This window comes from Lates calcarifer, linkage group LG14, assembly GCF_001640805.2.
Source record: "Lates calcarifer isolate ASB-BC8 linkage group LG14, TLL_Latcal_v3, whole genome shotgun sequence".
NCBI lineage: Eukaryota > Metazoa > Chordata > Actinopteri > Centropomidae > Lates > Lates calcarifer.
Genome location: NC_066846.1, coordinates 7579491 through 7597737, shown reverse-complemented (window position 1 = coordinate 7597737; position 18247 = coordinate 7579491). Strand labels below are relative to the sequence as shown.

At 40.1% G+C, this 18247-nt stretch overlaps 4 protein-coding genes across 8 annotated transcripts; 1 reads left to right on the top strand and 3 right to left on the bottom strand.

The window, feature by feature from the left end:
• Window positions 1–8: 8 nt before the first annotated feature.
• On the bottom strand, window positions 9–4710 carry LOC108902281 (uncharacterized). 2 transcript variants are annotated; one of them, XM_018704076.2, is made up of 12 exons: window positions 4566–4710; window positions 4392–4462; window positions 4197–4305; window positions 3978–4090; window positions 3737–3807; window positions 3522–3647; window positions 3284–3379; window positions 3073–3204; window positions 2855–2983; window positions 2721–2758; window positions 2600–2640; window positions 9–2509 (listed from the first exon to the last, which is right to left on the bottom strand). In XM_018704076.2, exons 2-12 carry the CDS (start codon window positions 4432–4434, stop codon window positions 795–797), a joined length of 2613 nt encoding a protein of 870 aa, XP_018559592.1. In that variant the 5' UTR covers window positions 4435–4462; window positions 4566–4710; the 3' UTR covers window positions 9–794. The 2 variants fall into 2 exon arrangements, with proteins under 2 accessions (XP_018559592.1, XP_018559622.1); XM_018704106.2 differs by having other exon boundaries at window positions 4197–4302.
• A 198-nt stretch (window positions 4711–4908) lies between these two features.
• Window positions 4909–9966, bottom strand: LOC127143240 (uncharacterized). Of its 4 annotated transcripts, none has more exons than XM_051075524.1 (12): window positions 9806–9966; window positions 9603–9701; window positions 9408–9516; window positions 9189–9301; window positions 8901–8971; window positions 8686–8811; window positions 8483–8578; window positions 8272–8403; window positions 8048–8176; window positions 7901–7938; window positions 7694–7734; window positions 4909–7595 (listed from the first exon to the last, which is right to left on the bottom strand). In XM_051075524.1, the coding sequence occupies exons 2-12, from the start codon at window positions 9643–9645 to the stop codon at window positions 5578–5580; spliced, it is 2916 nt and encodes a 971-aa protein (XP_050931481.1). In that variant the 5' UTR covers window positions 9646–9701; window positions 9806–9966; the 3' UTR covers window positions 4909–5577. The 4 variants fall into 4 exon arrangements, with proteins under 4 accessions (XP_050931481.1, XP_050931483.1, XP_050931482.1 ...); XM_051075526.1 differs by having other exon boundaries at window positions 9408–9513; XM_051075525.1 differs by having other exon boundaries at window positions 9603–9696; window positions 9806–9959.
• Window positions 9967–10490: 524 nt separating this feature from the next.
• On the bottom strand, window positions 10491–12173 carry zgc:194655 (uncharacterized protein LOC794380 homolog). The gene is made up of 3 exons (XM_051075394.1): window positions 12040–12173; window positions 11329–11541; window positions 10491–10805 (listed from the first exon to the last, which is right to left on the bottom strand). The coding sequence occupies exons 1-3, from the start codon at window positions 12047–12049 to the stop codon at window positions 10672–10674; spliced, it is 357 nt and encodes a 118-aa protein (XP_050931351.1). The 5' UTR covers window positions 12050–12173; the 3' UTR covers window positions 10491–10671.
• LOC108902271 (uncharacterized) lies at window positions 12135–13946 on the top strand. The gene is made up of 4 exons (XM_018704053.2): window positions 12135–12283; window positions 12582–12682; window positions 13044–13217; window positions 13327–13946. Exons 1-4 carry the CDS (start codon window positions 12193–12195, stop codon window positions 13780–13782), a joined length of 822 nt encoding a protein of 273 aa, XP_018559569.1. The 5' UTR covers window positions 12135–12192; the 3' UTR covers window positions 13783–13946.
• Window positions 13947–18247: the final 4301 nt, after the last annotated feature.

The window sequence follows — 18247 nt, the reverse complement described above, 5'->3', positions numbered from 1 at the left end:
CATGAAAAGATTTTCTCTCTCATGTTTTATTTTAGGAATGTTACACTGCATATAACTGCATATTCATTTATTGTAAAAACTTGTTTCTCTGTTTTAAAAATCCAACACAACACAACTGAGAAATCTCTCCTACAATTAAAAATCTATCCTACAAAAACATCTAATTTTAAAAGATCAATATTATTACTATATTATATATTACATTAATATTACTGATAAATTATTTAATACATGTACTGAATTAATAGAAAAGATTTACATTTGAAATTCACTTCCTCACATTTTGTGGCATCCATTCATGTGTAATCTTTGAACAGTCTGGCAAAAAAAAAACATGAGGTCAGCACATTTCTTTAATCTGCAAAATGTAAATCTGAAAAAAACAAACAAACAAGGAAACAAAGGCGAAAAGGAGAAAGGTAAAAATTATGATCAGTCAGTGAATGTAATTTCACTTAAGTGTGACCTTGTTTTCTTTGCCTTGACATTTTCATGTTAGTCTTTTTGTGCTACCTTCTATAAACTGATGCAATAAATCATCACTTTTATCTAAAACAACCCTCTCTCTCTCATTAAGCCTTTTATGTTTGCTGCTCAGAAACAATCCTGTGGCAAACAGGAAGTAATACAGATTGAACCAAACTGAACTAGAGAGCACCACCAACACTGAAACACTCAAACATTAAAATATGTAGTATTACAGTGCTATCTACGGTGCCTGATTACTAACTGATGTCTAACGAGTGCAATGTTGCAATTTGTGTTTCCCTGGACAAAGTGTCTTCATCTTATTCCTACCCTGAATTCTTGTTGGCATTTTTCCGTTTTTTATTGAATATAGAGAAACATCCAGTAGTTTTCTTCTGTTTCATTTTTGTTTCCTTTCTGCCTCTCATCAGTGACAAAGGTAAACGCCACCATTTTCTCTTCCCATGTGCACCTCTTTTTACCACGTCATGTGTTCTTCCCCCAGGTTGTGTTTCTGCATCAGACACTTTTCCCATTTTCTTTGCATTTCTAGTGAATATTTTGTGTCTGCGTTTCTTTAACTCTGGCGAAGGCGACTCAAGGTTTATACTGCAGATGTCCTTTGTTACAGTGATCTCTTCATCTGTTTTTGAATCAGATTTTCTTTCAATACTCCTTCTACTATTTACCCGACTCTTTATGGTGTCGTGTGAGATTTTCTCTACAGTTGTTATTCTTGTGTTTTTCATCTCACTGCCTCTTTGGCTTTCTTTAACTTCCACCCTAGCTTCCATAACTCCAGGTCTACCTTTAGCTTGAGAATTCCTCGGCCTTGTCTTTTCAACGCTGCCAACTCTCTGGTTCTCTGCCAGTCCTCCTTTTCCTGCCAGTCCTGCTCGTCTAATAGAAGAGTCCTGTCTGATTTGATTATGTTGAGAATCTCTGTTGTTTTTCTCACTGACTTGTTCTTCCACACCAACATTTTTATGCGTAGCACTGATGTTCTGCTCTGGTTTGTTCTGTCTAACATCAGCTAATCTTCTCTTGTTCTGATTCTCTACATCCTGATCAAAGTGTCGTTTCTCTGATGATCTTCTACTTGGTGCAGGCTCATCGTCTCTTCTCATTTGCTCCTTGTCTCTCTTAACACCCCTCCTCTCCTGTTCACAACTTCTATACGACCTACTACTGCCTCCCCTTCCACCTTCTGGCCTGTTGTGTTTTCTATCACCAACTCTTTCATTGTTCTGAAGCCCTTGACAGTAGGGCTCATGTCTTGTCCTGTGCTTTCCTCTCTTTGATGATAGTCTGTCAGGTCCAATCTGTCCTTCCCTGTTATCTACATCTATGTCCATCTCCTCATTTCCTTTTTTGCCCACACTAACACCCTGAGAGCCATAATCTTGTCCAACTTCCTGTTTACCTCCCTCACCTTTATTAATATGTCTAACATCGTCTAATCCTTCAGCATCCTGATGCTTTGCATTCCTGTTGAGATGTTTTGTAGAGGGTTTTTTCTTTATTCCTGACTGTTTGTCACCATCCTCTATATTTACATACATTTCCACCTTTTCCTTATCGCTCAGTGTGTTCACACAAACCTGTTGTTTCACATGCATGTTTCTGACTTCCTTGCCCGCCAGACCCTCTGTCTGCCTTACATTATCTTCTCTTCCACTGTCAAAGCCCTGATCCACTACTCTCTCTTCAAGTTGAGTTTCTGTAGGGAACAGCCCTCCCTTTCTTCCCTTCTCATCCTTCATTTTCCCCTGATCTTGCTTTCGTTTTTTGTTTTGAGCGTCTAGAGGAATAACACGTGAGTCACTCCCTTCCTCATTACACCCCTGAGGATTGCGTGGTCCTCTCTGCCTGTTATCAGCTACAGACCCAACACTAACCAGGTCTTTAATTCCTGTTTGTTCATTTCTGTCAGTGGAAACAGCAACATGACCCTGGTTATAGTTAACATTGGCAGCAGGTGGGAAACCTCCATTGGTGGACACCTCCCTGTCGTCTTGAGCACAAGTATCTGCAGCATGGACTAGGAAACAAGTAGAAAATAAAACAATTAATAAAGGAATATGATGCAGTCATTCATACTACATGAGTATTGTCAGTGTATGCCTCTTACTTTTCTTTTTTCTGTAGAAAAGAAGATGAGCGCTGCAAGATCTGGTGAAAGAAATGTGAGAACATCATTTTCATATTCAGCAAAATATAAAGTGAGGAAGGAAAGACAGATAAAAACTTACCTCCCAGGGTAATTCACCTGGTGTGACTGGTAACCAAGCTGTTGATGAGAAAGAACCAAACATTAGATGATAAATAAAAAAAACAGATTAATTGTTGACCACAATAATACTGGAGTTGAGGTAATAAGTCTTACCAATGTGACTCTGTCATCACTGAAGCTGTACCATCTCTCATCAGCCTGGGACTTGATTGTTGCAGTGTAATGTCCACTTCTAAGATCACCAAAGTGGTCCACAACTGCATATAGTTCATACGTCTGATTCTGAACACCAGCAGGAAAAATTAGGGTCAGGAGTGAGGAGGAATGACATCATGATTAAACCTTAAAATATAAAGTGTATGCATGTATACCTCTGGGATGTGTAGGGTGGAGGGAACATCCACAACACGGGGGTTTTTGACATATGACATGCAGCAGTAGTCAAACTGAAACCTCTTCAGCAGCAGCGTCAAAACCTCTGGATGATGCTTCATCACACATTTCTGAATCAAACACATGTGGTCATGTTATTGTAATTTCCTCAATGCACATGAATGAGAAACATGTTTTCTCATTACTCACCACAGTAGCATCAGATTTGGCATCACACTGGTCACAGTACATCTGGTTTTCTCCACTGAAATTCAAATCTCTGAAATACTCCTCGGTCCCATCCACCTAATAAAACACACTCATGTCATTTGTATCTGGAATCAGCTCTGTCACAGATGTCCTGACCACTTTAATGGATGTAAAGTTTATAACGGTCTACTCAAGGAGGAAGGTTTTAAACGTGACACCCTTCAAGTCAGGTTCTTACCACACTGTAGTCTTCACTGTAGGAATCCACCAACTCAAGAGGAAGATGCCAAAACAGCCCATCTCTGTTTTTCTCTGCACGACATGTGGAACATATGGTCACATGTGTCAACTGTCCGTGGAAGATCTGAAAACACAAAAATACAGACGCTGATGAACAAGTGTTATTTTTTTATGTAGCTTACAAATTTCCTACAATATTGATGATGCTCTGACCTTTGATGCTTCATGACTGGTCTGAGTTAAAATCTTCTCATAGTACTCAGCAGCATCTCGCTGTTCATTCACTGAACAGGAGGGAGGGGGAACAGAAATCAGTGTTTATGCACAATTTTTTTGAAAATGAATACAATTACCATTTTAGCTTATAGTCAATTGGTCTTGATTATTTAAGTGTTTAAGATACTACTCCATGTTAAGTTTAGTAAGCCTCCTCTAAGGCTGTTGTTCTATGTACCTCTGTCGATGCCCAGCTTCTTTGTGATGTTATAAGTGTATGTTGTTCCTTTCTTCAAGTCTTCAAACAGGGCTTGAAGATGATGATCAATGAGATCAGAGCCACAGGTGAACCTAAACAAGATTCAGACATAGTGGCCATTAGTGATACAAAGGTGCACAGTAGCCCTGACTTAAAACAGACACATCATATGACATGAAGTTGGACTTGGTGACGAACCTTTCCACAGCCTCTCTGAAGTCTTCGGTCATGAACAGCACCTGCAGCACACTGTTCAAGTAACACGTTGCTCCTTGGTTTAACAGGCCATGGTACTTTTTATTTGCTGCTGGGAGGAGATTTTTTCAGATGCATGCAAACTGTAAAAATTACTTTACTGTGGCTGATAAACCTGCCTGACAGCACCTATCTTACCTGGAGGAGCGAACACCTGTAGATCAGTTTTAGAGTGACTCATTTTGCCTCTCCACCTCCACAGTTTCCACCTGCACGGAGGGGTTTGCAGTTCAACAATAAGTTGTTGACAATCAATCGCGACGGTGTCGCAACCGAATACAAATACACGAAAGCAGATAAACATAAGCCTACCTTCAGCTGATAGATTCACACCTTCAAGACATTCCTGCAGACTGTTTAAAAATAACTTCCCTGTTTGTCATCGACTCACGCGAACAGTACTGCTGTCTCATGTCCCTCTGGTTACTTTCGCTTTCACTTGTCGCTCTTTGCTGGGATGCTGCATTCACGATCATATGATTCACAAAGAAACTGAATAGCATTTTATTGCTAAAATGGCGCCTTACTGATGATCGCTGTAAAATAAATCACTTTCTATTGTTTCTGTTTTCTATTTATTTTAAAATTAAGGTAAATTTAAAGACATCTGGGAAACATTAAGATAACAATTTAACCAGAGATAATAATCCTCATGTCAGGTTCATCAATGCGGACATATTTTTATTTATTCATATCAGTGTCAGAATCTCTTAAGTGACACAGAGGTGAATCACAACACAAAGGTCTGCGTTAAAAGAAAAGAAAATCTTTAGGATCTTTGTGGCAGTTTTGTTTAAAACTGTCTTTTGCTCGTAAACAACACTGAGACCAAAAGACAGCACATCAAACGTTCAAATAAAATATCACAAAGATTTACATTTGAGTTTCCACACACAATCTTTTGTCTGAAACCAAACTACACATTACATTCAGTAAATACTGAAACTAAGAAGAGCAACTAAAGACAAAGAAATCATCATTGATCATTCAGTTATTTCTGTTACTGATAATTTACTAATTAAACCTTTTACATTGGCTGTTCTTTACACACAAACAATCCTGTGGTAAACAGGAAGTGATGCATTTTACATCAGCAAAAACCAGCAAAGGTCTGTTAAACAGAGGAGAGAGCTACCAACACACACTCAATAATAAATATAGATGCAGCCTACAGCCTGTCCATACTGCTGGATAACTACCAGATCCCTGATCAGTGCAATATTGTTAAGTACTGACAAGCAACAATTAAAAACTAGAGGTACAATCTTGTGGATCACCACAATGACCACAATGCATTCTTTTAAAATAGTGATTTATATGATCCTTAATCTGCCTTTGAGGCTTGGTCTGCATTTTTCTGGCTTTTCCCAAAAAATGAAAAACAAACATCCGTCTTATTCTGTTTTTTTGGTCTGGTTCTTTTTTTCTTTCTGTCACATAACACCATCCTCTCCTCCTGTGAGCACATTTTTTCTTTCACTGCACGTTTTATTCCTGCAGCTTGTGTTTGTGAATCAGACATTTTTTGTATTTTTTTGGCACGTGAACAGATTATATTGTTTGGATCATTCTCCTCTTCGATGACTCTTTTGTTTCTGTTTTGTGGTTTTGATAAAAGTGACTCATTCATATTTAAACTGCTAAAATTATCAGACAAAGCATCATGTGCATCTGTTTCTGGATCTGATTTTCTTTCAGCAATCCCCTCATTGTTTACCTGACTCTTAATGCTGTATTGTGAGATTCCATCAATGGTTTTAATTATTGTGGTCGTCATCTGACTGCTGCTTTGAATACCACTAGGTGTTTCTACTACCTCAGTTATCTTCACATATATTGTTTTGTGCTTTGGCCCACTTATACCAGTTGTTTCATTTGGATTAGAATTCCCCAGTGTCGTCTTTTCAACTTCCTGGTTCTTTGTAAATTTTTCCATTTTTTCCAGTCCTGTTTGAGAGCAGCCCTCTTTGTTGTCAGTTTGTTCATCCTCTTTATTCTCTTGACCTTTGGCTTGTTCCTCCACATCGACATCTGTAAGCATTGTGTGTTGAACACTGATATTCTGCTCTGGTCTGCTCTGTCCATCATCATCTGATCCTCTCTTGTCCTGATCCTCTACACCTTCTCTTGGCTGAGGTTCTGTTGTGAATGTTCCTGTTCTTTGTGCATATTCATGTCTTCTATTTTGTTCCTCCTTTCCCTTAACACCCCTCATCTCCTCTCCCTGTTGCTCATGTCTTTCATTTCTGCTACTGCCTCCCTGGTTACATCCCTGATCATCCTCTGGCCTGTTCTGTTTACTGTCACCAACTCCTCCATTGTTCTGAAGCCTTAGATGGCAGAGGTCATATTTTGTCAGGAGCTTTCTTCCCCCTGATGTCAGTCTATTAGCTGCAGTCTTTCCTGCCTTGTCACCTTTAACATCTTTTTCTATCTTCTCATCATCTCCATTTTTGTCCATTATATCAGGCACATTTTTGTGTTTACACCTCTGGTTTTCTTCTGACATGTTGTGTTTACTAGACTTGGGAAAGCAGAGGTCATATTTTGTTAAGAGGCATCTGCTCTCTGATGTTGGTCCATCGGGTCCAGTCTTTCCTTCCACTACATCTTTAACATCTATTTCCCTCTTCTCCACGTCTCCCTTTTCATCCACGTTAACATCCTGACAGTTATAATCTTGTTCAACTTCCTGCTTTTCATTAACATCATCTAATCCTTCACTGCCCTGATGCTTTTCATACCTGTTTAGGTATTCTGTCAAGGATTTATCTGTATTTTCTGACTGTTTATCACTTTCAGTCTTTCTATCCATGTCTGTCTTTACATCAGTTACTCTCCTCTGTACACTGTTCATCTCATCCTGTGTGTTAAGTTGATTATATCTTGCATGCCTGTCTCTGACTTCAGGTTTAAAATCTGGTTCACTCTCTCTACTATAATCTGTTCCTACATTGTCATGGCCCTGTTCATCAACTCTCTCTCTAGGCTGAGTTTCTGTAGTGTACAGCTCTCCCTTTTCAGTGTGAGCATCTGGAGGATAATCACCATAGTCTCTGCTTTCCTCATCATTCTCTTGAGGATTGTGTGATTCTCTCTGCCTGACATCATCTACAGACCCAACAGTGACCATGTCTCTAATTCCTGTTTGTTCATTTCTGTCGTTGGAAACAGGCTCTACAGGGTCATTACCCACTTTCTCCTCTGTCTTCTCATCTTCCTCTCTCTTTCTAAACTGTTCAGCATCTTGACCATGGTCATAGATGACACTGGTAACAGGTGGGACACCTCCACTGGTTGACACCTCCCGGTCACCTTGAGAACAAGTATCTGCAGAGTGGACTAGAAAACAAGATTCAAATGAATTCAAAGCAAAGTACCAAATTTGATGCAGTCATTCACAGTAAATGTGAGTGAAATTGTCAGTGTATGCCTCTTACTTTTCTTTTTTCTGTAAAAAAGAAGATAAGCGCTGTAGGATCTAGTGGAAGAAACATGAGAAGAGACAAAGTTCATTTTCAAACACATTAGAGAAACAGTCTGCAGCATGGTGTAATACAGTCTTTCATTATACTTATATGATATATTCAAGTGAACTCTTTTGCATCTTAGCCTGACTAATGTGAAAGTTCAAATAACACACTTACTTCTCACTGTGATCCTCCTGTGATGGCTGATAATCAAGCTGTTGATCAAAAGAAAAACCAAACATTAGAAGACAAATCTTCTTTTTCCACTGTCATATGTAACTTTACATCAAAGTGGTTTGTGAACACTGGAGTTAAAGTTCTTACCAGTGTGACATTGCTATCATCAAAGTTGTACCATCTCCCATCCTCCTGGGACTTGATCTTTGCAGTGTAATGTCCACTTCTGAGACCACCAAAATGCTCAACCACTGCATACAGTTCATACGTCTGATTCTGAACACCACCAAGAAAGGTGACGGAAATTACTGTCAGAAATGACCAGAAATATTATGATTAAACCTTAAAATATAAAGTGTACACATGTATACCTCTGGGATGTGTAGGGTGGAGGGAACATCCACAACACGGGGGTTTTTGACATATGACATGTAGTAGTAGTCAAACTGAAACCTCTTCAGCAGCAGCGTCAAAACCTCTGGATGATGCTTCATCACACATTTCTGAATCAAACACATGTGGTCATGTTATTGTAATTTCCTCAATGCACATGAATGAGAAACATGTTTTCTCATCACTCACCACAGTAGCATCAGATTTGGCATCACACTGGTCACAGTACATCTGGTTTTCTTCGCTGAAATTCAAATCTCTGAAATACTCCTCGGTCCCATCCACCTAATAAAACAAACTCATGTCATTTGTATCTGGAATCAGCTCTGTCACAGATGTCCTGACCACTTTAATGGATGTCAAGTTCATGATGGTCTAAGTCAGGTTCTTACCACGCTGTAGTCTTCACTGTAGGAATCCACCAACTCAAGAGGAAGATGCCAAAACAGCCCATCTCTGTTTTTCTCTGCACGACATGTGGAACATATGGTCACATGTGTCAACTGTCCGTGGAAGATCTGAAAACACAAAAATACAGACGCTGATGAACAAGTGTTATTTTTTTATGTAGCTTACAAATTTCCTACAATATTGATGATGCTCTGACCTTTGATGCTTCATGACTGGTCTGAGTTAAAATCTTCTCATAGTACTCAGCAGCATCTCGCTGTTCATTCACTGATTAAAATGAAATAAGTAAAAGGTAAAATTACCACATCAACCAAATATATAAAAACACTATGGGTATCTGTAGGTCTTAAATGAACACTTCTTGACCACAGGACACAGGACAGGACAATCACATTATGTTATTTTAAGATACTACTCCATGAAAACTTAAGTTGTTTGGTCCTTCATGAAGCCTCTTCAAAAGGCTACATGTTGTTCTATGTACCTCTGTCGATGCCCAGTTTCTTTGTGATGTTATAAGTGTATGTTGTTCTTTTCTTCAAGTCTTCAAACAGGGCTTGAAGATGATGATCAATGAGATCAGAGCCACAGGTGAACCTAAACAAGATTCAGACATAGTGGCCATTAGTGATACAAAGGTGCACAGTAGCCCTGACTTAAAACAGACACATCATATGACATGAAGTTGGACTTGGTGACGAACCTTTCCACAGCCTCTCTGAAGTCTTCGGTCATGAACAGCACCTGCAGTACACTGTTCAAGTAACACGTTGCTCCTTGGTTTAACAGGCCATGGTACTTTTTATTTGCTGCTGGGAGGAGATTTTTTCAGATGCATGCAAACTGTAAAAATGACTTTACTGTGGCTGATAAACCTGCCTGACAGCACCTATCTTACCTGGAGGAGCGAACACCTGTAGATCATTGTCATAGTAATTCATTTTTCTTCTCTTTTTGGAGACTCGATCAGTCCACCTCCACACTGTTACCAGCTGCACTGGGGTTTGCAGTTTGACAAACAGTTGATCAATCAATCGTAAATGTGCTGCTAGCGAATACAAATGACAGTACCTACATGACAGTAGGTAAATATGTGCCTACCTTCAGCTGATAGAGTCACACTTTCCAGACATTCCTGCAGACTGTTGGAAAATAACTTCTCTTTTTACTATCGACTCATACGAGGAGGATTTCTATCTCCTGTCAAAGTTAAACCCCAGAAACACTTTCTCTTTCGTCCCTACGTTTCCTGGAGTGCTGCGTTCATGGTGTATCGGAAATATGGCTTTATTTAGCAGAAGCCTCACATGACTAACAAGGAAATTGAACATTATTGCGTATATGATAGATGCTGTTATCTGTTATTGTTCAGCAACTGAAAGGAGTTTTGTGTCAGACATTTTGTGACGTGCAGAATTTTGTGTAGGACCTGAATGCAGCACATACAAACCCCACATTTCCTAGTTGTGGCTCATGTATTTAAACACAATTAATATATTAATTAATCTATTGCATATTACAAAATCCCCATAAAAACAAATGTAGTTAATATTTGTTAAAATCATACCCCCACATGAAAAGATTTGGAGCCTCTTGATGTATTGAATTATTCAGCTTAATGTGATTTAAAATCAAACTGATTGACAGTTTTAGGAAGTCTTTAGGAAGAGTCTCATCCCCAGGATATATAGCAAATTATTTGTTAGAGACCTGAGACTGAGACTTTTAATGCCTAGGTGGCTTAGATGTAGGAATAAGTGTGCACACATTAATCAAAGACGAGGTATTAGAGAGAACCTGGTTTTATTTTGTACAACAATGAGTGATTTTTTTCAAAGATATTCCAAGGAATCATGAGAATGATAAAGGATTATTGCAAGAAACTATCCCATACAATAAAGCTGGAACATATGTAAACAGTTTTCATCAGTGGCACTGGTGGTGGCGATAGAAGGAGATGGTCTCTTTCAGGCGATCAGTCCTCCAGGAACCCTCACCACCATCTGGATGACGGACATGTGCTGGATTCCATATTCAGACAGCAGCGAGGAGTCTCCGTCCAGCATCTTGTCTGTAAAGATGAGCCGCAGGGCCTCCTCTCCTACACACACACACACACACACACACACACACACACACACACACACAGGAAAACAACAGACAGAATAAAAAGTTAAGCTCACTTTGGAGGTCACGTTCAATCACTAGTTGCTACTCTAGGACTGACAACCTGTTTTTCCTCAGCTGGTTGTTGAGTATGAAAGTGATGGTGGAAACTTATATAACAAAATAACACTCAGAGCAGAGTCATTCTGGATAATGTATACTTTCACTTTTGATACTTGAGGTACATTTTGTTCTCAGCACAATTCAAATGCAGTATTTTGCAGTGTTTTTGTGTTATTACTTCATTCTCATTAAGTAAAGAATCTACTTCTTGCAAGTTGCAAAATGCCCTTGAGGATTAACTTCACAATCATTTCATGGAAAAAAAGAAACTTGGGATATTCTGCTATTAGACTCACAACAGGAAAACACAGTTTCAAAGATTATACTCAGCGTCTTTCTCGGGCTAAACATGAATCTCTGACTGTCCTCAGCACTGTTTGTCAGGCTTTATTCACCTGCGGTGTCGGGAAGCCTCTGCGCGATTTTCTCCTTCAGTTGCAGCACTGTCATGCTCTGCATCTGCTCCTCAGTGTTGCACAGGTCGATGATCATCTTCTCGCCTCTCAGTCCATGAACCATGACTTGGTAGATTTTCCCCATTTCGTGATGTTTCTGTGTGCGGGCTGTTTCGCTTCTCTCGCCTCTGTCGCTGAGTGTTAGTGGCGCTTCTGAGAGTTGTTTGGACGAATCAAGAGGAACTGACGTAGGACAGGAGCTGAGGACACTTTTACTTTCAGTTATTATTAACAACATGTACAATGGGTTCAAATGTAAAGTAAAGTGAACGTTTCTTATTTTATGTGTCATTGGTTGAGGTGTTACACTACACGCCTTCTGAACCTATCAGCTCCTTTATCGCCTCTTTCACAACAGCATCAAGTCTTTCCATAAATCTGGACACTTTTTGACCAAATGCGTCTTTTTTAGTTTGTAGTTTCCATCATAATGCCTGTGCACTATTTCCATACAGCTGAAGTTTAATGTAATTAAAGTGATAACTGGATATTCCAGCAGTGCTGCACGTGACCAAAGTAGTGTTTGTTTACCTGCTCCACATTTAAAATGTCAAAACATTAGTGTAACAACTGCACAAATTAGGCCATAAACAAAAACATGAGCTATCAGCCGGTGAAAAAACAAAAACACTCAACTTATAAAACTCAGACCTGCCGTCATGTGACTTCTTGTAACTGCCAAGCCGAAACTAACAGTCAGTGAAGGTGACACAGCAACAGATCCAGCCTCAGTCCTCAGTGCTCACATCCAGAGCGCAGACAGAGAAGACGTTTATCGACGAGGATCAGACGAGCTGAATCAAAATGACCACGCGGGGTGAGGGGGAGAAAAGATACGACCCCAGAGACACCACTCTGAAGTTTGTCAACAGACCAGATGATCTGGATCCACTGCGTAAGACTTTGATTATAAACACTTTATACTGTCGATCAGGTGCAGGATTACCTCAGGTCATCTTTGTTTCTCATCATTTCCGCATATAATTGCTTTATTAATGTGATGATTAACTTTCCAATTTAAGTCAGTTAAAGGAACTAGATGCATTAAATCACTTTAATGATATGTAACGAAAGATATTGTTATTCGACGTATACGACGTTCTCAGTTATTGATCAGTTGTTTCCCTCCTCAGCAAGCTATATGTGACTTTGATGGTGCGTTCAATGTCTGCTCTTGTTGTTGTTTTCCTCAGCGCCAGAGGAGGGAGACAGGTGTCTCCGAGCAGAGATGTCCTGCGGCCATGCCGTCACCCCGGAGTCTCTCACTGGGTGGTGCCGCAGCCTGCTGGATCAGGTACTTTCCACCATCTCATTAACACAACACAGAGGAGTGTTTCTGCTCCATGTCAGAAGAATTAACGCCTAAAAAATTAGTTCCCAATTATTTCTGCATTTTGACAATTTATTAAACTTAGTGAACTAGGAATATTCCCTACAGATCAGCTTACTGACTAAACAATCATGTTTCTCCACTGTTTGGTAACAAGTTCATAAAATAAACTGAGATGTTGTGTTCACAACATGTTTCTACTGCCCCCAAGTGGCCAGAAGTGTTAACATTCAGGGAGTACTCATCTGCCTTTTGTAAGGCAATCCAGTTTGGTTCATCAAGTCTTTGACTGGCGATAAAACACAATCTGGCCTTTTAATTTCAGGGCCAATACAAGTTTAAGTGTCCCGCTTTAAAGAACGGCACCCTGCAGAAGTGTGACGCAGTGTGGTCTTACCAAGAGGTGCGCAGGCTGGCAGTGCTGACCTCTGACGAGATGCAGCACTTTGAAGAGAACATCGCTCGTCTGGCTGCCATTGAATACTGTGAATTCAAAACAGTGAGTGTAAAAAGATACAGTCTGATATATTTATGAGAGAGAAAGAGTGATATCAGTCCCCTCATCTAACTCTCAGAGTAAAAGATGTTGAATTATTCTTCTCCAACAGTGTCCTGGGTGCAAAACCTATGTGGAGAGAGAGGACCTGACAAACCTCAGTGTGCAGTGCACAATCTGCCAAGCAGACAAGAAGGAGGTGTACCAGTTCTGCTGGCAGTGTCTGAAGCCGTGGAAAGGTAAAGCTCCACGCGCCGACCGCTGCGACAACGACGGCTGCGTCAACCACGACCTCCAGCTTCTCAAGAACTGTAAGGACACCTCTCTCCCTCAGGTGCAGGGGGTTGACAAGTGTCCCTCCATCCGGGCCTGTCCCACCTGCGGTCAGCGGGTGGAGCACGACAAAACAGGCTGCAAGAACATCATCTGCCCTCGCTGTCAGGTTGAGTTCTGCTTTGTGTGTCTGAAGCTCACTCCTGAGTGTCTGAGGACAAGCTCTTACTTCATCCCCTGCAGCACTGGAGTGGCTCCCAGACAAACCTCCATACCTGTGTGGCACAGAAACTAAAAGAGAGTATGCACACATTCACTACTCATGATGTACACTTACAGCCCCCTCTGTCACACTTTTCCTGTTGAGTTTCACATCGTAACTGAAGACAACTGTTGACTTATAGACCTGTTTGTTCATGTATATTAACAGCATTAAAATATCTGCTGTGTTTTCTCATACACTGTTTTAAAATTGTCATTTTAAATGGTTTCTTCTTTAATCTCTGTTAGTTAAGTGAATCCATTAATAAAGTTCCTCATTACATGAATACAGAAAGTCTATTGGATGTCTGACCTAGACACATGAATGTGAGTAAATTCCCTGTACGTTGGACAAGATAAATGTCAGTAAAATAGTAATATTTATCCACATATAATAGATATTTTACACACAGTATAGACATGTAGTCAAGATGGAAACTGGTCAATTTTGCCAATATAGGTACAGAAGTGTAAGAAGATCATTCACATGGAACAAAAATATATAGTCAATTTTGATTTAAAGGCCTAGAAGGAGCTGTAGCACCCTCTACAGGTCAATTTCAAAACAACACTTTAAAACAATGATGTGGATGACTTGCGGATGTAGATAAAAAGAATAGTTCTCCATGACATGATGTAGATAATAAAGGCTGTGCGCTTTAACTTATGAGTCTTCATATTAAATTTCCTGTCCACACTAAATGTCTTTATTATTTTCAAATCTACTTAAAAGTCAGATTGAATTTTGAAGTTCCTGAGTGCTCAAAGATGAGCTCCTACTTCATCCTCTGCAGTGATGGTGTGCCTCTCAGACAAGTCTCCATACCTTTACAGAAACAAGGACAGACCACAGACCACATTTTCATACTGCTCATGATGCATGCTCACAGTCTTCCTCCAGACGTTTCCTGTCCAAATACTCAGGAAATATTAAGTGGCTGAAAGGTGGATTCATTGCAGAGAAGTTTGTAACTGAGAACGACTTTAGATTTGGCTTTGTCAGTTAGTGAATCCAGAGGCAGAAGAAGCAGAGGAGCTGGGGTTCTTGTACTGCAGGTGATTGTTAATGGAAAGCAGGTGAGCCAGGAGCAGTGCCACACCTACACACACACACACACACACACACACACACACTGACAGACAAGAGGGAGGAGACCCAAGAGAAGACAGACAAGAGAAAAACACACAAAAAGAAAAACATCAACAGTATAACAGTTTATTAGGCACATTAGTGCACCTACTTATTCATACAAATATCTAATCAGCCAGTCATGTGGCAGCAGTACATGTAGATACAGGTCAGGAGCTTCAGTCAATGTTCACATCAAACATCAGACAGTGATCTCTGGCTCAGAGTGGGTGGAGCTGACAGAAAGGTTGCAGTAACTCACTTTTTATAACTGCAAGGACTAAATGAACACACTATAATATACAATACACTGCTGTCAGAGAGACATAACTACACGATCAAAGAGGACAGGTTCTCTCTCACATTTGAAGGCCTCCTATGATTAGATCACAGACTTCATATTGACTTTTTACACAGTATGTTTTCCCTTCTTTTGTCTTACTGCATTACTCCAAGTTACTGTTTTCATCTATTTTAAAACTGTAAACTCTAATCTACTGAGTGGGTACATACATGAGCTTCAGTCTACCACATGTAGCATGTTGAAGCCTTAAAGGCCTGATCCTGCTCTTACTTTGCCCTTGGACAGACACTACCTACAAACATGGATGTGTTTCTATACATACACAATATAAGTATGTGGACACATTCCACACATGCACAACCTGTAACAGCTGGGTGTTTTAGATTTAAAACATCTTACGAATGAACAGGATGTGAATCCTGCAGTAACGGTGTGCGAACTGAGTCAAGAGCGTTCGTGAGATATGACACAAAGCAGCAGCAGGAGGAGGTGGTGGTGGAGGTGGAGGTGGAGGTAATGACGGCCTCCGTTGCTCTTTGTCCAGCTGTCTGTCATGCACCAAGCCCCCAGACCAGCTGGAGAACAGACTTGTGCTGGATTCCATATTCAGACAGTGGGCTGCAGTCATTGTCCAGCTTCTGGCCTTTGAAGGACAGCTGAACATCATCCACATTCAGCCCTACACACACATGCAGAGAGAGGGAGATAGAGAGTTAAATATGTGATGAACATTCATCTCTCTTAAAATGCCAGTTAACATTTAGTTGATCGTGCAGCCATGACTGGACAACAAGTTCTCCACCACTCTCTGTTTTTATATTTCTTACCTGGGATGATTGAAAACTCCTTCCTCACTCTCTTCTTCAGCTCCTTCACTGTCGTGTTCTGCACCTGCTCCTTGGTGTTGGACAGGGGGATGTTCTTCATTCCACCTGGACACCAGTGCACCATAACTGATCCTTTGCTCATTTCTTCGTGTGTGAGGTTCCTTTCAGGTTCGCTGTCTTGAAGGCTATGACAGTAGAAGGCATTGTCTCTTGCTTATAAAGGAGATCCAACAATAGAGGGTGGATATAAACATAGTTGCACCAGTGCAGCCCATCAGTGTTGCTGTGGCCACTGGAAATCACCCACAATTCAAGCAGCAGTTGTTGGAATAAGACCAGTGATCAGCAGTCCTTCCACTTTCTGTTTGTCTTGTAACAAGCTGATATGAAACAATTGATCAATCCTGGTGAATTGTCTGGGTTTTACCTGCAAATTCAAAATAATGCAACAACAAAAACACAAAACACTACAGTACTCAAACAAATAAGAAAATAAACTCAGGTTGTCAGCAGAGTATTACTGTTTAACAGTAGGCTAAATAAAATAACAATAATGTGATGTAATGTGTGTGTGTGTGTGTGTGTGTGTGTGTGTGTGTGTGTGTGTGTGTGTTTTTGGGGGGGCCCAAACCCATCATCTTGCATTCATGTGATTTCTTGTAAATGCAAAAGAGAAATTGAAAGTAAAATTGATAAATAAATAAGACATCTTGTTGCACCCTTACATGAATATACAAACTAGTAACATTTATCCACAAACAGTTCAAACATGTAGTGAAGCTGGAAGTTGGTCAATTTTGCCAATATAGGTAAAGAAGTGTAAGAATGTGATGAGCTGTGAGACCATTCACACAGAATAAAACCTAATCAAATTTAATTTAACAGCCCAGAAGTATCTGTGGCACATCTTTTCTAAAATACCACTTTACAACGATGACGCTTATGACTTGTTGCAAGCAAGGAAAAGAGGTTTAATGGATGGCAAAAAGAACAAGCAATTTTTGTGTACATTTTAGAGTTTTAAACAAGCTTTTCCTTTTACCTAGTGCTCATATTATGCATATTAAAATCCTTCAGCAACAAAATAATCATCCATATTTGTGTTCTTGTACAGTCAGATGGTTGTTTATTACACAGCTTCCCAATCAGTGCATAGACCAATCATCAGGCAGAAGACGGTATGCTCTATATATAAAAATAAGGGAAACTCTTCTATACTCAGGATTAGGTGAAGGGTTTCTTGTGACATTAAAAGAGGAGTGGTGCGGCACTGATAAAGCTGGTGGGGAGGAGCAGGGTCTGGCAGCAGGAGATGATGGGGATGACAGACTCTCTTTTCAGGCTCTCTATCCTCCATGAACTCTCTTCACCACTTGGATGACAGACTCATGCTGGATTCCATATTCAGACAGCCGGCTGCGGTCATTGTCCAGCTTCTGGCCATTGAAGTACAGCTGCACATTATCATCAATCGGCCCTACACATGCAGTAGAAACACAGAGAGAGGGGGATAGAGAAGAGAATCAAAATATGTGCCAGTCTTACATTAAAGATGAACATTCACATCTCTGTGAAAAGCCAGTTAAAATTTAATTGGGAGCTGAGTATGCAACCATGACAGGGAAACAAATTTTCTGCTACTGAGCAACATTAAAGTCTGTTATTATTGTTGGAAACCTACACATAGGCTGGAGTGCAGCTAAACAGGATAGCAGGCTGTGGTAAAAATTGCTGGTGGCAGTGAGTTAAGAAATACTTAAGAACAAAAAAAATTCTTGTAACATGAAACAGAAAAAAATTACATAAATTGAAAGAAGAAAAAATTCTATATTCTTTAGTCTATATTAGCTATATATAGCACTGTACATTTTCTTATGTGTTTTAAGTATATTTATTACCTTGGGTGTTTGAAAATGCCTTCATGACTTCCATCTTCAGCTGCTTTGTTGTCACGTTTTGCATCTGCTCCTTGGTGTTGGTCAGGGGGACCTTCCTCATCCCCGCTGTATCACTGTGCGCCATAACTAATCCCTGACACATCTCTCCGTGTGTTATGCTCCTTTCACGCTGTCTTCATGTAATGAGAGTTGAAGGCATTGTTTTTTGCTCATAACCAATTTCAACATCAGAAAGGGGATGTCACTCACTGCAATATAACAATATCTTATCAGTGTTGTTATGGTCACTGGAAATTACCTGAAATTCAAGTAGCAGATGCTGGCACTTCACCACGGTTTAA

Bases quoted from the DNA above. Each gene is read 5' to 3' on its own strand.
- LOC108902281 (XM_018704076.2), bottom strand. From the start codon at position 4,434: ATGAGTCACTCTAAAACTGATCTACAGGTGTTCGCTCCTCCAG. The intron at 3,205-3,283 runs GTGAGTAATGAG...TGTTTGATTCAG, and splicing joins CCAAATCTGATGCTACTGTG to AAATGTGTGATGAAGCATCA. The intron at 2,984-3,072 runs GTATACATGCAT...GCTGGTGTTCAG, and splicing joins CCACCCTACACATCCCAGAG to AATCAGACGTATGAACTATA.
- LOC127143240 (XM_051075524.1), bottom strand. From the start codon at position 9,645: ATGAATTACTATGACAATGATCTACAGGTGTTCGCTCCTCCAG. The intron at 9,517-9,602 runs GTAAGATAGGTG...ATCTCCTCCCAG, and splicing joins ACAGGTGTTCGCTCCTCCAG to CAGCAAATAAAAAGTACCAT. The intron at 8,579-8,685 runs GTAAGAACCTGA...TTGTTTTATTAG, and splicing joins ACAGTGAAGACTACAGCGTG to GTGGATGGGACCGAGGAGTA.
- zgc:194655 (XM_051075394.1), bottom strand. The intron at 10,806-11,328 runs GTGAATAAAGCC...GTGTGTGTGTAG, and splicing joins GAGGCTTCCCGACACCGCAG to GAGAGGAGGCCCTGCGGCTC.
- LOC108902271 (XM_018704053.2), top strand. From the start codon at position 12,193: ATGACCACGCGGGGTGAGGGGGAGAAAAGATACGACCCCAGAGACACC. The intron at 12,683-13,043 runs GTACTTTCCACC...TTTTAATTTCAG, and splicing joins GCCGCAGCCTGCTGGATCAG to GGCCAATACAAGTTTAAGTG. The intron at 13,218-13,326 runs GTGAGTGTAAAA...CTTCTCCAACAG, and splicing joins AATACTGTGAATTCAAAACA to TGTCCTGGGTGCAAAACCTA.